The sequence below is a fragment of the Motacilla alba genome, chromosome 15, assembly GCF_015832195.1.
Source record: "Motacilla alba alba isolate MOTALB_02 chromosome 15, Motacilla_alba_V1.0_pri, whole genome shotgun sequence".
Taxonomy (NCBI): domain Eukaryota; kingdom Metazoa; phylum Chordata; class Aves; order Passeriformes; family Motacillidae; genus Motacilla; species Motacilla alba.
The window spans coordinates 10,160,401-10,175,150 of NC_052030.1; the positions used below are offsets into that span (position 1 = coordinate 10,160,401).

Here is a 14,750-nt window from a genome sequence, read left to right on the forward strand (position 1 = left end):
GAAAGAGCTGCACTGCCAGCCTGGGTTAGCCAGCCTGTGAAACATCCCTTTGGAGAACAGGTACATCCAAACCTCTGGGAAACACTGCAAACCCCTCCTGCTGATGTCCTTCTCCTTGCTTGTGAAGGGAACATCCCGCTTGACTCCCAGCTCTGCTGCTTGTGTTGATTTGGTGGAAGATACTCAACTAGCACCGTGATAGTACCACAAGATCTAAAGATGGAATGATTTTTTTTTTTGGTGGAATGTTACTCCCACTAAAATGCACACACACTTTGTGTTTCTCTCCCTCTGCTCCTCTCACGTGGGGATGAACGAAAACAATGTCAAACTCCCACCCTGGGAACAAAACAATAACAATAACACCCGTGGCTGCCTCCCCATGAAATGTTGTGACTAATCCAACCCCAGGAGTTTTTCCCTTGCTCCAAGGAACCTTCGGGAGCCTGGCTTATCTCCCCTGCCAGAACTCAGCTGCCACCTGCCACCTGCCACAAAATCTTCCAATCTCAGCATTCCCTCTCTCCTGACTCCTCCCAGGGCTCCCACGGAAGGATCAGGGATCTGCAGCCTTGTTCTCTCCATCACATTTGACCAAAAATATCAGACGCCCATGAAGCTTCTCCCTCATAAAAACTTTTGATAGCAGCTCTGCACACTCTCCCTGATCAAACATTACTGCTGCACAGAGGCAAATAATATCTATTTCTGGAATAAACCAAGCCTGGAGACTCTTCTACTCTCCAGCACATGAATAGCAGGGATGTCCTACCAAGAGCGCACAGAGCTATCACACGGATCTCTAAATTACTGCTTGTTTGAACTTACCTGAACCCTGTGTCAACTGAACTGGCCTCAAAAACAAGCTACACAATGGTGTGAGCGCTCACACTGCTGAATCAGTGCTACAAAAGGGCTTTGCATGGCTCCTATGTTTAGTGGTCATCCATTACATGGAAAAATATGCTTCTTCCCAACCAGATTTAATAGGATATAAAGCACTGGTGGTAGGTCTCATTTTAATCCAGCTCTGAATAAGCTTTTCCTGCAATAGCACAGCACATTTGTTATAATGCACTAATATGTTAAATAATTTAATCTGATCAAACAGGTAAATAAATGCATGGAGCTCTATCTCTGCTCAGTTGTGCACAGTCACTGCTCCATGAAAAGCAGACACTTGCAATGGGAATCCCCACAGCAATTATCCACTAAAACTATTTAACATTTATCACCACATCTCTCATTAACATGATTTGTCTCAGCAGCACGTCCTTTGCTGAACATCCAGGTACAGCTGCCTCCGACACTGTGCATCTGAACAGGCTCAGGGCAAGGTCTGAGGGAACTGAGGGTGAAATTAGGCTGAGAAAGAAGGATCAATTTTCCTCTGGATCCCCTTTTTTTCCACACATACTGAGGTGCTGCAACCCTTTTGCTTTTACACCCTCTGGAATCCATAAATCCAGAGGCACAGATTTGGAGAGACATACCTGCTTGCTCATGAGTTCTTTGGGAAAAGCTCCTTGAGAGGTGACAGATTCCTGTGAGATGGTGACAGAGGAGGGCAAGGGGAAGGGAGAAAGGGAAATCATTCTGTGAGGGGACAGCCAAAATAGGGGTGAGCAGGGGTACGGGAGAGGAGAAACAGCCATGAGGGAGAACCAAGAGGGACCAGCCCTGGAGGGAAATGGGGAGTTTCAGAGGGGCCCAATGAGTGAATCCAAGAAGGCTGAGAGGGAAACTGAGGAGAACAGCACCGAGGGAGCAGCTCTCGGCAGAGGAGGGTGGAGGGAGAAGGGCTGAGGGAGCGGCCATTGCATGAGGGTGAGAGCCCGGGACAGTGCCAGGGGAATGAGGTGAGGGCCTGAGGGGAGCAATCCCTGAGTGACGAGGAGAGGCTCTGAGAGAGCCCACCCGGTGCGGATGAGGGGCTGAGGGAAGCAATCCCTGAGGGACGAGGCGAGGCGCTGAGGGGAGCGCCTCGCGGTGCGGATGAGGCTCTGAGGGGAGAACACCTGGCGCGGGTGATCCGCTGAGGGGAGCGCCCCCGGTGCGGTTTATGCGCTCCCCGCTGTGCAGGCGATCCGCTCTCCCTGGCTGCGATATGAGCGGGGTGAAGCTCTGAGGGGAGCGCTACCGGTGCGGGTGCGGCGCCGCGCCCGGTGCAGCTGACCCGCTCTTCCCGGTGCGGTTGCCACCCTCCCCGCGGTGCGGGCGAGGCGCTGTGCCCAGAGCGGACGATCCGCCGTGCCCGGTGCGGGTGCAGCACCGAGCGGAGCACACGCGGCGCGGGTGAAGCGCTGCCGGCAGCGCCGCCGGTGCGGGCGGAGCGGCGGGAGCGGCGGGGGGCGGAGCTCCGGCGCTGGGGGCGTGTCCCGGCGCTCGGGGCGGGGCGCCGCGGGCTGGGAGGGGGCCGGGTGTATTGTTCGCCGCGCGGTGCATGCCGGGCGCGCCTCAGCCCCCAACATGGCGTCGCGCTGTCAGCGGTGTGTGTGAGGCGGGCGCGGGACGCGGGGCTGCGGGCGGGCACGGCGGCTCCCGGAGCTCCCCGGAGCGCCGCCGCCGCGGTGGCAACGCGCCGCTCCTCGCTGCTGCCCGCCGCGCCCCGGCTGTCCGGCGCTCAGGCCGCTGGGGACGCGCCTGCCCCCGCCCTGCCCCCGCCATGGGCGGGTAGCGGGACCCGCCTCGCCTCAGCCCTGCGGAGCCCCCCCGCCCTCCGCGCCATGGGGTCCCCGGCGGCCGCTTCGGCGGCCGCGGCCACCGACTCGGCGCAGTGGCTGTCGGTGAAGGAGGAGACCATCTTCCTGCACGACGGGCTGATCCGGGTCACCGACCTGGCCGAGCTGCCCAGCGAGATCATTGGGGTGGCCGAGCCCGGCGACACCGAGCTGGAGGTGAGGCGGCCCCCGAGCTGAGGGGAGGGACGGGGCAGGGCCGGGGGGTGAGGGGGAGGATGCCCTCGGCAGAGGGGCACGGTGGCAGCGGAGGCCTGAGGCGAGGAGGACGGGGGGATGGGAGATGGGGGTGCAGGGAGGATGACTAGGGGAGGATGGGGGGCCGGAATGGAGGATGCTGCGTGCGGATGCCGGGTGAGGGTTCTGGAGTCCGGAGCCTGCCGGTGTCGAGGCGTTCTGCTCGTCTTGAGTCAATCTGATTTATTTCAGATAATAATGAAAGTGGAGCTGGGCAGGAGGATGGTGAGGTGCTGATGTAAATGGAGGGTGAAGTGTTGGTTCGTCCTCCTTGTTTTGAATCCGTGAGGTTTGGAAATCAGAGCCGCACTCACGGATTTCAGCGTGGCCTTTGGCCCGTTCATTTTTATTGAAGGTTTTGTGTTTTCTTGCTGTTACTTTTAGACGGTTGGTAATTCATCAGCATTACAGTGACATGCTCAGGGGTGCCCGGGTGTTTTATTCAGCTGTTGACAGTGATCGTTATTAAGGATCCAGGAGGGCAGCCCAGATTTTCATCCCAGCTTTTTACCTTCCCAGAAGTGCCCCTGGTGTTGGCTGCGGGCAGGCGGTGCAGCTGTTTTATCTTAGGAGGAGCTGCTGAAGGACTGAATGTCACGGATTATAGGTTGCATCTATTTGGTAGACTGCATTTTTTTTTTTCCCCCCCGTGTGCCTCCCTTCTCCTGTTTCACCCCACCCTCCTCCCCGGCAGTGTGGCTCGCAATGACACAGGGGCTTTGTCACCGGAGCCGAGCGGTGGGAGCGCACAGGGGACGCTCCAGCCGGAGCTTTATCTCCAGGCTCTGTTTGGTTCCAGGCATTTTAGGCCGAAAAACCCCTTTTAGTGAGGCTTTAGCTGCTGTCTGGGCTGTTGCTGAGATGACCCCACGAGCAGTCCTGACAATGTTATTGTTCATCGGGTGACGTGGAGCCTTTACGGGCTTTGGGGAAACTTCCCCCAGCCTTATCTAAGGAAAGATATTTTCTGCAGAACGTGCGCTTTCTGTCCTGTGTGTTGGGACACTGGGGAATGGCATGGGGAAATCAGCTGTTCCCCTGAAATGGACGTTGGCAAATATCACATGAACAGGAAAAGGGAGGTTTTTAAGGTGGCTGACTTATCTCTGTGTGTAGAAACATGGAATGATTCTCCCTTGTGATCAGAGTTGCTCTGGCATTCAGCGCAGCTTGGATGCAAGAAAATATTTTGATTCCATGGCATAGTTCTAGAAGCAGCATTGAGTTTAAAAACCGTGCTAGAAAAATAACGTGCTCCAGCAGCATTTTTCATGTTATATCACAAGAAAGGAGGATATCCTTTAAAAAACAAACAAGGCCTTATTTTAAGATCTTGCCAGCCAGGCCAGAAGTTCCAGCCTGAAACTTGACACACAGCTTCACTCGACAAACACTTCAGCTCTGGAGAATTTTTTTTGTTAGTGTTAGGAATGTTCTAAAACTCCAGTTGTTGGGAGAGATAGGAATGGAATTGGTGCTGCTGTGTCTTGTGCTTTGACATTTATTATAACAAGTGTTGCAGCAATCCAGTGCCACTGATTCATCTCTTTTTTTCTGCTCCAGAGATTCTTTTCCTGTTTGTGTTCGCAGTGCAAAACTTTGAAATAAATAATTTAATATGACTTTTTGCTGTGGTGCTTATTTTTGATAAGTACTGATTTTGACTTATATTGATCTTTATTCTTTAGTCACAGCTTATTAAAGCCTTTTATTTCCATCCACTGATGGAATTGGTGATCACAAGCGATCGATTTCATTTTCAGATATCTGCAAATTCGTGTAGAATTTGGTATTGAGGGGGAAGGCGTTTTAAAAAATGAAATTTCACATGGTGCAAATGTAAAATATTTAGCTCTTAACTTTTCTCTGCCTTTTTTTAAATGCTGTTTTCGTGTAAATAAGGGGCACTTTGGTGATGTGGAATGGCTTTGAGGAGCCATTTTGTGGAAATAGGTGCACACATCTGATGGAAGCGTGGCCATGCAATCGACTGCTACACAAGAGCTCATTTACACTCTTTCTACTCCTACTTGCAGTGTAATAAATATCTTTGAAAATGGTCCAAACAGAAATCTCTTGGGATGTGCTATTGGCCAAGGGTAGGAGATGCTGCAGCTGCTGCTTTGATTAGGAAACTTCTTTAATTCACTTCTTGTGCTTCATCAGTGGTGGTCAGAAGCCTGGCTGAATTTGGGACTGGAGTGCTTAATTAAAAATGTATCATGTTTAATACTCTAATGGATTTTTTTTTTGGGTGGAGAAGTATCATTCTGGTCTGTTTTGCCTAAATATCCGTTTAAAGAGCGTATTGGTGACTAATGTCAGTGTGTTTGGATGTGTTTCCTTTGTCCTTCTGTTCAAAGGTTCTGTCTATTTATAAAAAGAAAAGCAGAGGAAAAAATGTTACAGTGCTGGTGTTATGCCAAGTAAGGCTTATGGAAACTTATTATTTTGTTATTTTGACTCCCATGCAGCTTTGATTTTATCTTTTTGTGTGTTTGTATACACTTGGATTTACACATATATGCTTTAATGGTATGGAACAAGAGCCTTAATGTTCTCTTTCAACTTGTTCTAGGAGCATGTTGAGTTTTAAAGGGTGTGGAGGGGATTGCTCTGTTTTTATTTTTTCTGTGATGATGTGTGCCAACTTCTTAGATTGCTTCAGCATATTTACAGAAAATTAGGGCTTTTTAAAAAATTTGTTAGAATTTTGTAAGTTGTGCATGAACCGGCTGCTCCTGGTGCAGGTTTCCCACTGAAGTCCTCTAGTCGGGAGAGAGCTGCATTAGTCAGTGATTACAGAAGCCTTTGGACCTTTATTTTCAAACCTTTCACACAGAGAAATCTTTGAAGGAGCAAAGTCTTCTCCTTCTTGATGAGCCTCAGTGACAGAGCTGGAGGTGTTCCCATGACTTTTTGGGTGGTCCTTGCCCATCCAGGAGGGACGTTCCAGGAAGGGCTGTTCCTTAGTGTGGCCCAAAGGGAACTGCAGCACTTCCAGAATGTTCCCAGGCAAGCACCTTCCCTGCAGTAACTCTGGGAGCGTGGTCAGGGTTTGTCTGAGGGAGGGGAGCTCCCTCGAACTGGGGAGATTTGATCTGCCAGCTCTGCAGAGTCACCACAGAATCCCAGAATGGTTTGGGGGGAAGGGACCTTAAAGATCATCCAGCATCCCCTCCTGCCTCGGGCAGGGAGCCTTCTCTGGTTTTCCCACGGAGCTGGGAGTGCAGCTCTTCCCTCGATAGCTGTTGGGATCCTGTCTGTCCTCACCTGGTGGTTGGACTCTTGTTGGGCTCTGTTCTGTAGGACAGAGTGAGGTGCCACCGGGCAGGTGTGGCTCTGCACTGAAAACAGTTACCTTTAATTGAGTGGAAGGTAAAAAAAAAATCAGAAGAATGAAACAAGTAAGGAAAAAGTGGTGGCCTTTCCTCTTCCCCCCAACATGGCCTGGGCTGGTTCTCCACAGAGAGATTGAAGAGCTGGAGTCCAGTGCTCTTTTCTCAGCATGTGCCTGTCCTGTGACTGACTTGTGTTTGCCATGAAATGATTTAGACTGGAAGCTTTCTGCTAAACTTGGAAGTTTTCACCCATTTTCCTCCCGGCCCAGAGAAAACATTTTGTCACTTTTGCCTGATTGCTGAAGGAGAGAGCAGTTCCCTGCAATTATCTGGGTCAGTGCTTCCCAAACCTTTCTGCTCGTGACCTTTCTGCCATCTACAAGCGTCACCTCTGTCATGCTGAAAGTCCCTAATGCCACCATCAACAATTGACTCCTTCCTAAGTGGGTGACCCTTCCTGGGGTTGTGACCTCTGACTTGGAAACTGCTGATCCAGGCGTGTGGCAGGCTTGGAACACCCTCGTCCTGCCTGTGCCTCCCCTTCCAGCGCCCCAGGGGTCCTCTGCCAGGATGTGGAATTTATTAAACTCCTCTAATATGGTCCACTGTGCCTCTGACTTTGGAGTTTTCAAGTCGTATTTGAGGTAACCTTGTAGAGAAACATTAGGAAACTTCTCAAGGATGATTTTGCAAATCTGTTTCCCAAATATAGATCTTGTTACCAATTGCAGCTTATTAATTCAGTGATCTGCACTCTCAGATGTTTAAATTACAAAGATTTTTCTTTACCTTTTTCAGCTGTTTTCACCTACTACTTGAGTAAGAGCCAAAGAAATATTTTAATGAAGAAAGAAACAGGACTTTGTAGCATTTTATTTATTTAAACCTTGCTTGTTCTCTGTAATTCATCTCAGATACAAAGATTAATTTCATAAATTTGTATGGTTACAGAAATTATTTGGGATAAAATTGTAACAGATAGTGGTATCTCAGTGCTTATTTGTGAGCAGTGAGATTTCCAGCACTTTCACAAAAGAAAATAGTTCTGCTTTTAGCTGAGTAGTTAAAAACCTGCCCTGCTCCACACAGGACTCAGCAGAGGCTTTGAACAAGAGGATAAGGTTAAAATTTCTTGGAGCAGAAAAGATTGGAACAACCTTGAGGCTTGTAGTTTTTTTTTATCTGCAACACTAAAACGTGGTGTAAAGTGCAGCAGCTGCTGAAACATCAGGGAGAAAATGTTCACACACATTTATACATTTGGCTCGTGGTGTAGCAAGGAAAAGGCCTTAGAGAGGGGCTAGGAAATGTTTTAGAGGAAATTAAGGTGGGTTTTGCACCAGGGCAGCTTCGTGCTGCGTGTCCCAGAAGACGCCAGGAGCAGGAAGGCTGTTCCCAGCACAGCGGGAGACAAGGACACAGGGTTGTTTATGGAGCAGGTTCACTTGGGATGTGTATTTCAATCTTCAGGGTACCTTTAAAACTGTCACTTGTGCGCTTTCTGTTACAGAATAATCCATACTTTTTGTAATTCAGCCTTTTTACATTGTTTTATTGGTGTTCCTAGAGACAAAAGAGCCCAGTAAACAAGTGGTGCTGCCTCTCTGTTCATTCTGTACAAGAGGAATGACCTCATACCTGTAATGGGGTGGTCAAAGTAATAGAATTTTTTTTTATGCTGCTTTTAAAGATATTTTACAATTTTGAGGCTTCTTCTGTTTTTCTGTCTGGTTTGTACCTCCTGTGAGATGGGAATAATCCATGTTTCATACTCAGGGGGGTATAGGGGTGTAATTGATCCTGATAAATGTTCCACCATCTTCATCTTCACCTATGAGCTTCAGCCAGTTGAACTCTGGAGAGAAGGAATTCAATGTTGTTGGGGAGATTTAGAGGCTTCCCTTTCCAATCTGTAAGTTCAGGATAAAAACCCCTGTTTGTGCACAACTTCACTGCTTCTCAGTTCCCTGTGTAGCAGAATTAAAACACACACCCCCCACAGGCACCAGGGAGAGGACAAGGGGCAGCAACTGTAGCCAGAGGAGAAAGCTGCCTTTTAGTGACAGCTCACATTTAAATTTACTTAAGAGGGTCATAAAAGCTCAGGCTAAAACTCTTCATGTGTATTAGCGTGTGTTAATTGTGCTTGGTCTGGTATTTACTGTCAGCAGAGAAACGTGTTGCCCTGAAAATAGGGAATGTCAGCCACTCCTTCCTGAGGCAGATTTGGCAAAAATTCTGTTTGATGGGAAGAATTACCTGGGTGCAAAGGGACAAATGTTGGATACGGTGGGAAAGATGACACCTCTCCATAGTTCTCCTAAAATCAGATACCTTTTGTGCTTCTCGATGTTGAAGATGATGTCAAGGACCAATTAGAGTGATTGAACTTTGGCTCTACCATTTTCTAATGAAAATATTGACTAAAATTGATTTAAAAGATCAAACAAGGAAATAACGTGTAAGGATAAGATACTGTAAAATTAAAATAGTGACAATTAAACAATTTAATAACAGTTTTTAGTGATATGTAAGTAGCTACATGGATGACTTGTTCTATGGCAAAGTGATGTTTGTTACATCCTCTTCATCCTCTTTGATTCTGTTCAAGCCTTGTTAATTGGGAATGTTTGGGGTTGGGAGGTGATGGATCAGGGACTGGTTCACTGAGGTTTACGTGGGGCTGGGTTTGGTGCCTGCCCCTGACACCTCCCCAGGAGTTGCACAGGGAAATATCGAGGCACCCCAAAAGGGGGCTGGGAATCTGTCCCAAATCAGAGCTGAGGCTCAGGTGTAAATCCCGAGGCAGCCCAGAGGCAGCAGGAAAGGGAATTTTACCTTTTAAAAACCCTGCTAGTTGTGTTGTTTGTATCAGAATTTGTGGAAGAACACGATGGGGGTTTTCTTGCATTTTATTTTAACTTGTTTTGACTTCAGATATTTGGAAGATGACAAGCTTTGCCTGGAGATATCCTGGCAAGGGCTGGGATTCCTGTGTGGAGTCTTTAATGGATCCAGAGGGAAGCGCTGATGGATCTGGCAGGGGCCAAGTGAAGCTCTGGCACTGTTGGGGTGGGAAGGGCTGGATTTGGCTTCCAGGGAGAGCCAGAGCAGTTTCCTGGGATGTGTCTGAACTCTGGAAGCTCCAGGGTGTTTGTCCCAGCCTCACTGGGAACATTTGGTCTTCAAGCTCCTTTCTGGAGGTAGCTCTGAGTACTGACCTCTAGTAAAAAGGCTTTTGAGGAAAACAGCCTTTAATTTAATTTGCTGAAGTGTCCTGTGCAGCAGATGACCTCACATCTTTCTTCTAACATCCTCTTGTTTTCTGGAAGTGCAGATGCCTGCTTAGACCTTCAGATGATGTTGAATAATTAAGGTTTTTTCCCCACTGGTTCCATAAGCCTTGTGAAAATGAAAATCAGATGATGTAAACTGCATTATCAAAAGTCTCGAAGTCCCATTTTGGAATGATCTTGTAAATCTGTTGAAGCTGATGTACTTCCTGTATCATTTATCCAAATTAGTGCTCATTTCCCTTATGAAAGACTGAGTCAAAATCCCAGACAGACCATGCATGCTTTTAAAGCAAATTGGGAACTGTGGGATCAGGGAGAAACTAAAACTTCAGCAGAAAAAGGCTTTTCATCAGCAAAACTGATGACACTGACTCGTCCTGATTGCTACAAGACAGACTCAGAGCTGTAGAGCCATATCAAAGGCAAAAAAAAAAAAAATTAATTTTCCTGTTAAACTGTGGGATTTGAGGAGCAAGGCATGCAACACCAAGCAGATCACAGCTTGTCTTTTGTGGTGGTATCTTAGCTATTAACAAAGACCACAGACCTGTTTTCTTCATCATTTAACTCTGAAAATGCAAACATTAATTCTCTTTTCCCGCCATTTCTGCAGCTTGTTGTCACTTAGTGGAAAATCCACCCAGTTTAGTTCAAGAAAATCAAAAGCCAACTGTTGTAGAAAGTGATTCCATCTAGAACGGGAAGCAAACTTATTTTTGAGACAGCAGAACACACAACAGGAGGTGGTTATTTTAAATGTGTAATATGTGGTTTAGGAATTAATATTCATAATCTCTTGGAGAAGTTAATTAAAGGAGGCTTATTAGGTATAAGGAGCTCAATACAACATCCATTCAAGTGTAATTACGATGTGAATTCCTTTCAGGTGAACTTCTCCTGGCTCTAGTGGTCAAAGTCCTACTGCAAAGCTGTTTCCTTGCCTTTAGTCAGAGGCTGTGTGGCAGATGTGATTTGTCCTGCAGCATTTTAACAAGCTGTTCAGGAGGCTGCAATTAGCCAGAAACATTTATTTCATGATCTCTATGACTGCTGCCTGCAATTAAAAAACCCCACAAAACAAACAGCCCTGGATGCCATCCCCCATGGCGGCTTTGTCTCTCACATTCCCCTTCCCACATTTATATTTATTTATTAAATCAGAGAAGGACAGCTTTACAGCATGAAGATGGGCCAGAAATTGTGTTTGAGGGTGGATGAGATGAGGCACTTTGGAACACGGCCAGAAGCCCTTTGGATACCAAATCCCTTTGGACACTGGATCCAGAGTATCAGAAAATGCTTGGCTCATGCCTTTCCTTGAGCTTGCCACAGCTTCAGTGACTTTGCTGATCTCCACTGTTTGCTGGAAGGAGAAAAGTTGTCTGTAAATGACTTAAAACTCTGAGTTTTCCAGTCCCAGGCTGGGTATTAAACCATAAATATATTTTTGTGTCATGCTTTATTTGTTTTCTGTTGTTCCAGCTTGCTTTCCAGTTTTATTTAGAAAGTGCCAAAAAAGCCTCTTTCTTCTGTCTGAAATGATGAGGAGGAGACTTTTAGGGTTTTTAACTACAGCAGCAACTTGAAGTATTTTGAGAAAGGTGTAGCTAAGTGCAAGATGATAAAATTGAAGAGAGAAAAAAGCAGGGGAAGGGAGGGAGCGTAACAGAACTCTTGGTGAATTGGCATAAACTGGTTGGTTAGTTTGTTTATTTGAAGAGCTCCAAAACTAGAACAAGCATGTTCTTGTTGCACAATATTAGTGACCTATTAGAGTTCATAGAAGGGCTCTAAACCCCTGGGACCCTCCAGCCTTGCAGTTCTTTTGAAGTTTTTTAGCAAAATTGCCTCGATCACAGAAAAAAGCTCCAGAGGAGATGGCAGTGTTTGTTTTCCAAGCTACTCTGTTGTGTGTGTATTTTTCTTCACAATCTGTGTTGTTGTTGTTGTTTATTGAAAGCTTAAAAATCCCCGTCAGCAACCCCCAAACCTGGGTTTGGTGAGGGTGCTGACTCAGCAATAACAGGCCCACAGAATCCCACAGCAGTGGGGTGGGAAGGGATCTCTGGAGATCCCCCAGTCCAAACCCCTGCCAAGGCAGGGTCACCTGGAGCAGGTGACACAGGGACATGTCCTGAGAGAGAGAGACTCCACACCCTCCCTGGGCAGCTGTCCCAGCCCTTTGCCATCCTCCATGGATAGAGGTTCATGGGATTCCGTGCGTTCCGGTGGATTCCGTGCGTTTTAGTTTACGGCCATCACTCCTCATCCCGAGATGGACCCAGCACCACTCGCCTGTTCTTTGGCCCCAAAAATTAAAAATAATATCCCTCCATCTGCTGCAGAGAACAGCTGATCTAAAAATCACACCGCAGCCATATGAGGATTTTTTCCTCCCCTTTAAAACCCTCTATAAACACCCACTCCCCCCTTTCCAGATCCTGACCTTCGAGACCAAGAACCCGACGGAGCTGGCGGAGCGCTTGCGCTCGGTGTGCGGCAATCAGAGCAACGCGTACGCGCGGCTGCTGGAGTACCGGCTGAACGCCCTGCGCGGGCTCTGGAACGCCCAGCGCCAGCTGGCCCTGGAGGAGCAGCACGACCGCGAGAGCTCCGGGGACGAGGAGGCCCTGGCCCTGCTCAAGCGCCAGGGTTTGTTACAGCAGCCGGAGCAGGCGCCCTTCACCTCCCGCATGGGGCTGCTGCTGGTGTTCCCGCTGATCCAGTCGCAGAGCAGGACGGACCCTTCCCTGTGTAACATCACTGCTGAGGTGCTGCTGAATTGCCTTCGGGACTGCCAGCCCCTGAGCCTGACCAAGGAACCGGCCGACTGCCTCAACGGGATCGAGTCCCTGCTCTGCTCCTGGCTCGAGGACACGGCGCCCTCCGGCCAGCACATCCCCTACAAGCAGAAGGAAAACGCTGCTGCCGCTCTGGTTGCCTTGGCTTGCGCGAGGTAAGGGAGCTGAAGTAACAAAGAATCGTGGGGTTGGTAAGGTTGGATGTAACACCCTGGAATTCTTAAATTCAAGGGTTGCACTGAGGGTCTTGAGGTTTGGTGTAAGGCAAAATCCCAACTACGTGTTCTCTGAGGGGTCACAAGCACACAAAAGTTTACTGACAAATAGAGGGAATTAAGGAACTGGCAGAGTCCAGCCATAATTCACCATTAACCATATCCCCAAATTCCACATTCATGGTTTTTGAACCCTTGCAGGGTGGTGACTCCAGCACCCCTGGGCAATGCTGTGGTTGGTGTTCATTCTCTCTTTCCATTGAAACAAATCAAAAATGATGTGACTGCACTGGTGATAGTCATTTTTAGCTTGCACCAGCCTTTCTCTTTCTGATATTTAAATATTGGGTTGGAAAGGGTGAAACTGCTAAGCGTTTCTTTTTTGCATGTGTTTAGCATATGCAAAAGCAGAAGGATCTGGGTTAGCAATGCCTCGGGTGCACATTGCTGCTTCTACTGCAGTGAGCTGCTCTAGGAATAGTTCCAAATGTGTTTCTCAGGGACAAAAGTTGTCTCCTTTTCCCTTTGTCCTGCACCTTTCTTTGGCTGGAGAAGGTGGAACTGCCAGGTTTCAGGGCAATCCCTTTCAGATTTGATTTCAGTGTTGTCTCTCAAATATCTGGAGGTATTTTTTAATTTTGTTGCTGGTGAAGAGTTCTACCATTGTAGATTAAAATGCCCCTTGTTCTGCATGGGTTTGGCATCAAGCGATCGAGAACAAATTGGACATATTTGCTTTTAATCAAAACCTACTATTTTGAGAGAATGGGGCTTGGGGAGAGGGGGAGGAAATACAAAACCTCTGCAAAGCCCCATGGATGTGGCTTTAAAGTCACAAGGAGCCTTTTGGAAACGTTGGCTTGAATGTTTCTCCAGGTCACAGCCTTGTCTGTGAAGTTTAACTCTCATTTAAGATGGAGTTCCCAGGATATGGCATGATTTGCTTTAGGAAAAGGTTTATTCAAATGAAACCTACTTAATTTCTAGTGCACTTATTTTAATGAAGTCAATGAGAAATTTATGGTATGTGGCAAATTATTCTGTCCTGACAACTGCCTTATCTGAAAGGCAATGTACTTGAACATAGCTCAGAGAAATTGGATTTGATAAACACAATCTCATTTCTTTTTTTTTTTTTTCCCAGATGTCAATTTGCAGGAAATATGGGATGTTCTGTTGCAGCTGAGCTAAATTTCAAGTAGAGCTTTTGAACTTCAGGTTGATCTTTTATTTTCTTTGCAAGTCTGCCTTGCATTGCTTAGAGAGTTGAAATATCCCATTGTGCTTTGTTCACCTCTGAAAGCCTCACGCTTTTCCTTTAAATATCTAAGTCACGTGTTGAAGAAAAAACCTTGAAAATGAGACCATTATTGACATTCCTAGCTGCAATCTTGGGTGCTTCTATTTGCTAAAAATAAAACAACAGGGTAAATATTGCTTTAAATAATTAATTGAGGTGCTTTAATGTGTTTGGTGTCAATTTTCTCCAGGCTGAGGTTTATGAGTGAAAGCAAAGAGCTGAAGATGTCACGGGGAAAGCAGGGATTGGGGTGTGCAGGAGGGAAGTTTGGGAGCTGAGTGACCACATGTGACAGCGAAAGGTTGGATTCAGCAGAGCGCAGGGCAAGGACCCCTGCAGCTGCTCACTCCTGTTTGTGGAGAAAGCAGCTCATAACTGACCTGAGACACAGCCAAATTCTCCTGCTTAGGTGGGCTGTGATGCCTGGAAATAAAGCTTCCACATCTGCCAGAAAATGGCCCTGACCTTTAAAACAGAGATTGTAAAATAGAGATTTTTATAGAGGTCTGGATCTTCCAAATCTGGGGTTGTGAGGGGAGACCTCATCCCAATGCACAACTTCCTCAGGAGGGGCAGTGCAGGGGCAGCCCTGATCTCTGGGACAGGGACAGGACCCAGGGAACAGCTGGAGCTGTGTGGGGGGGTTTAGGTTGGAGATCAGGGAAAGGTGCTGGGCACTGCCCAGGCTCCCCAGGGAATGGGCACAGCCCTGAGGCTGCCAGAGCTCCAGGAGCACTTGCACACTGCTCTCAGGGACAGCCTGGGATTGTTGGGGTGTCTGTGCAGGGCCAGGGGCTGGATGATGATCCCTGTGGTCCCTTC

The 14,750-nt window shown here is 47.6% G+C and overlaps 1 protein-coding gene across 4 annotated transcripts in view; it reads left to right on the plus strand.

Annotated features, from left to right (window-relative positions):
- The first annotated feature begins 2,433 nt into the window (after positions 1–2,433).
- Positions 2,434–14,750, plus strand: part of HECTD4 (HECT domain E3 ubiquitin protein ligase 4) — a 66,068-nt gene continuing 53,751 nt past the window's right edge. For 2 of the 4 annotated variants that reach the window (XM_038151928.1, XM_038151930.1), the window contains exons 1-2: positions 2,434–2,897; positions 12,051–12,568. In XM_038151928.1, the coding sequence (XP_038007856.1) occupies positions 2,727–2,897; positions 12,051–12,568 (689 nt within the window). In that variant the 5' untranslated portion in view covers positions 2,434–2,726. The remainder of the gene's footprint in view (positions 2,898–12,050; positions 12,569–14,750) is intronic. The other 2 variants (XM_038151927.1, XM_038151929.1) reach the window with 1 other exon arrangement.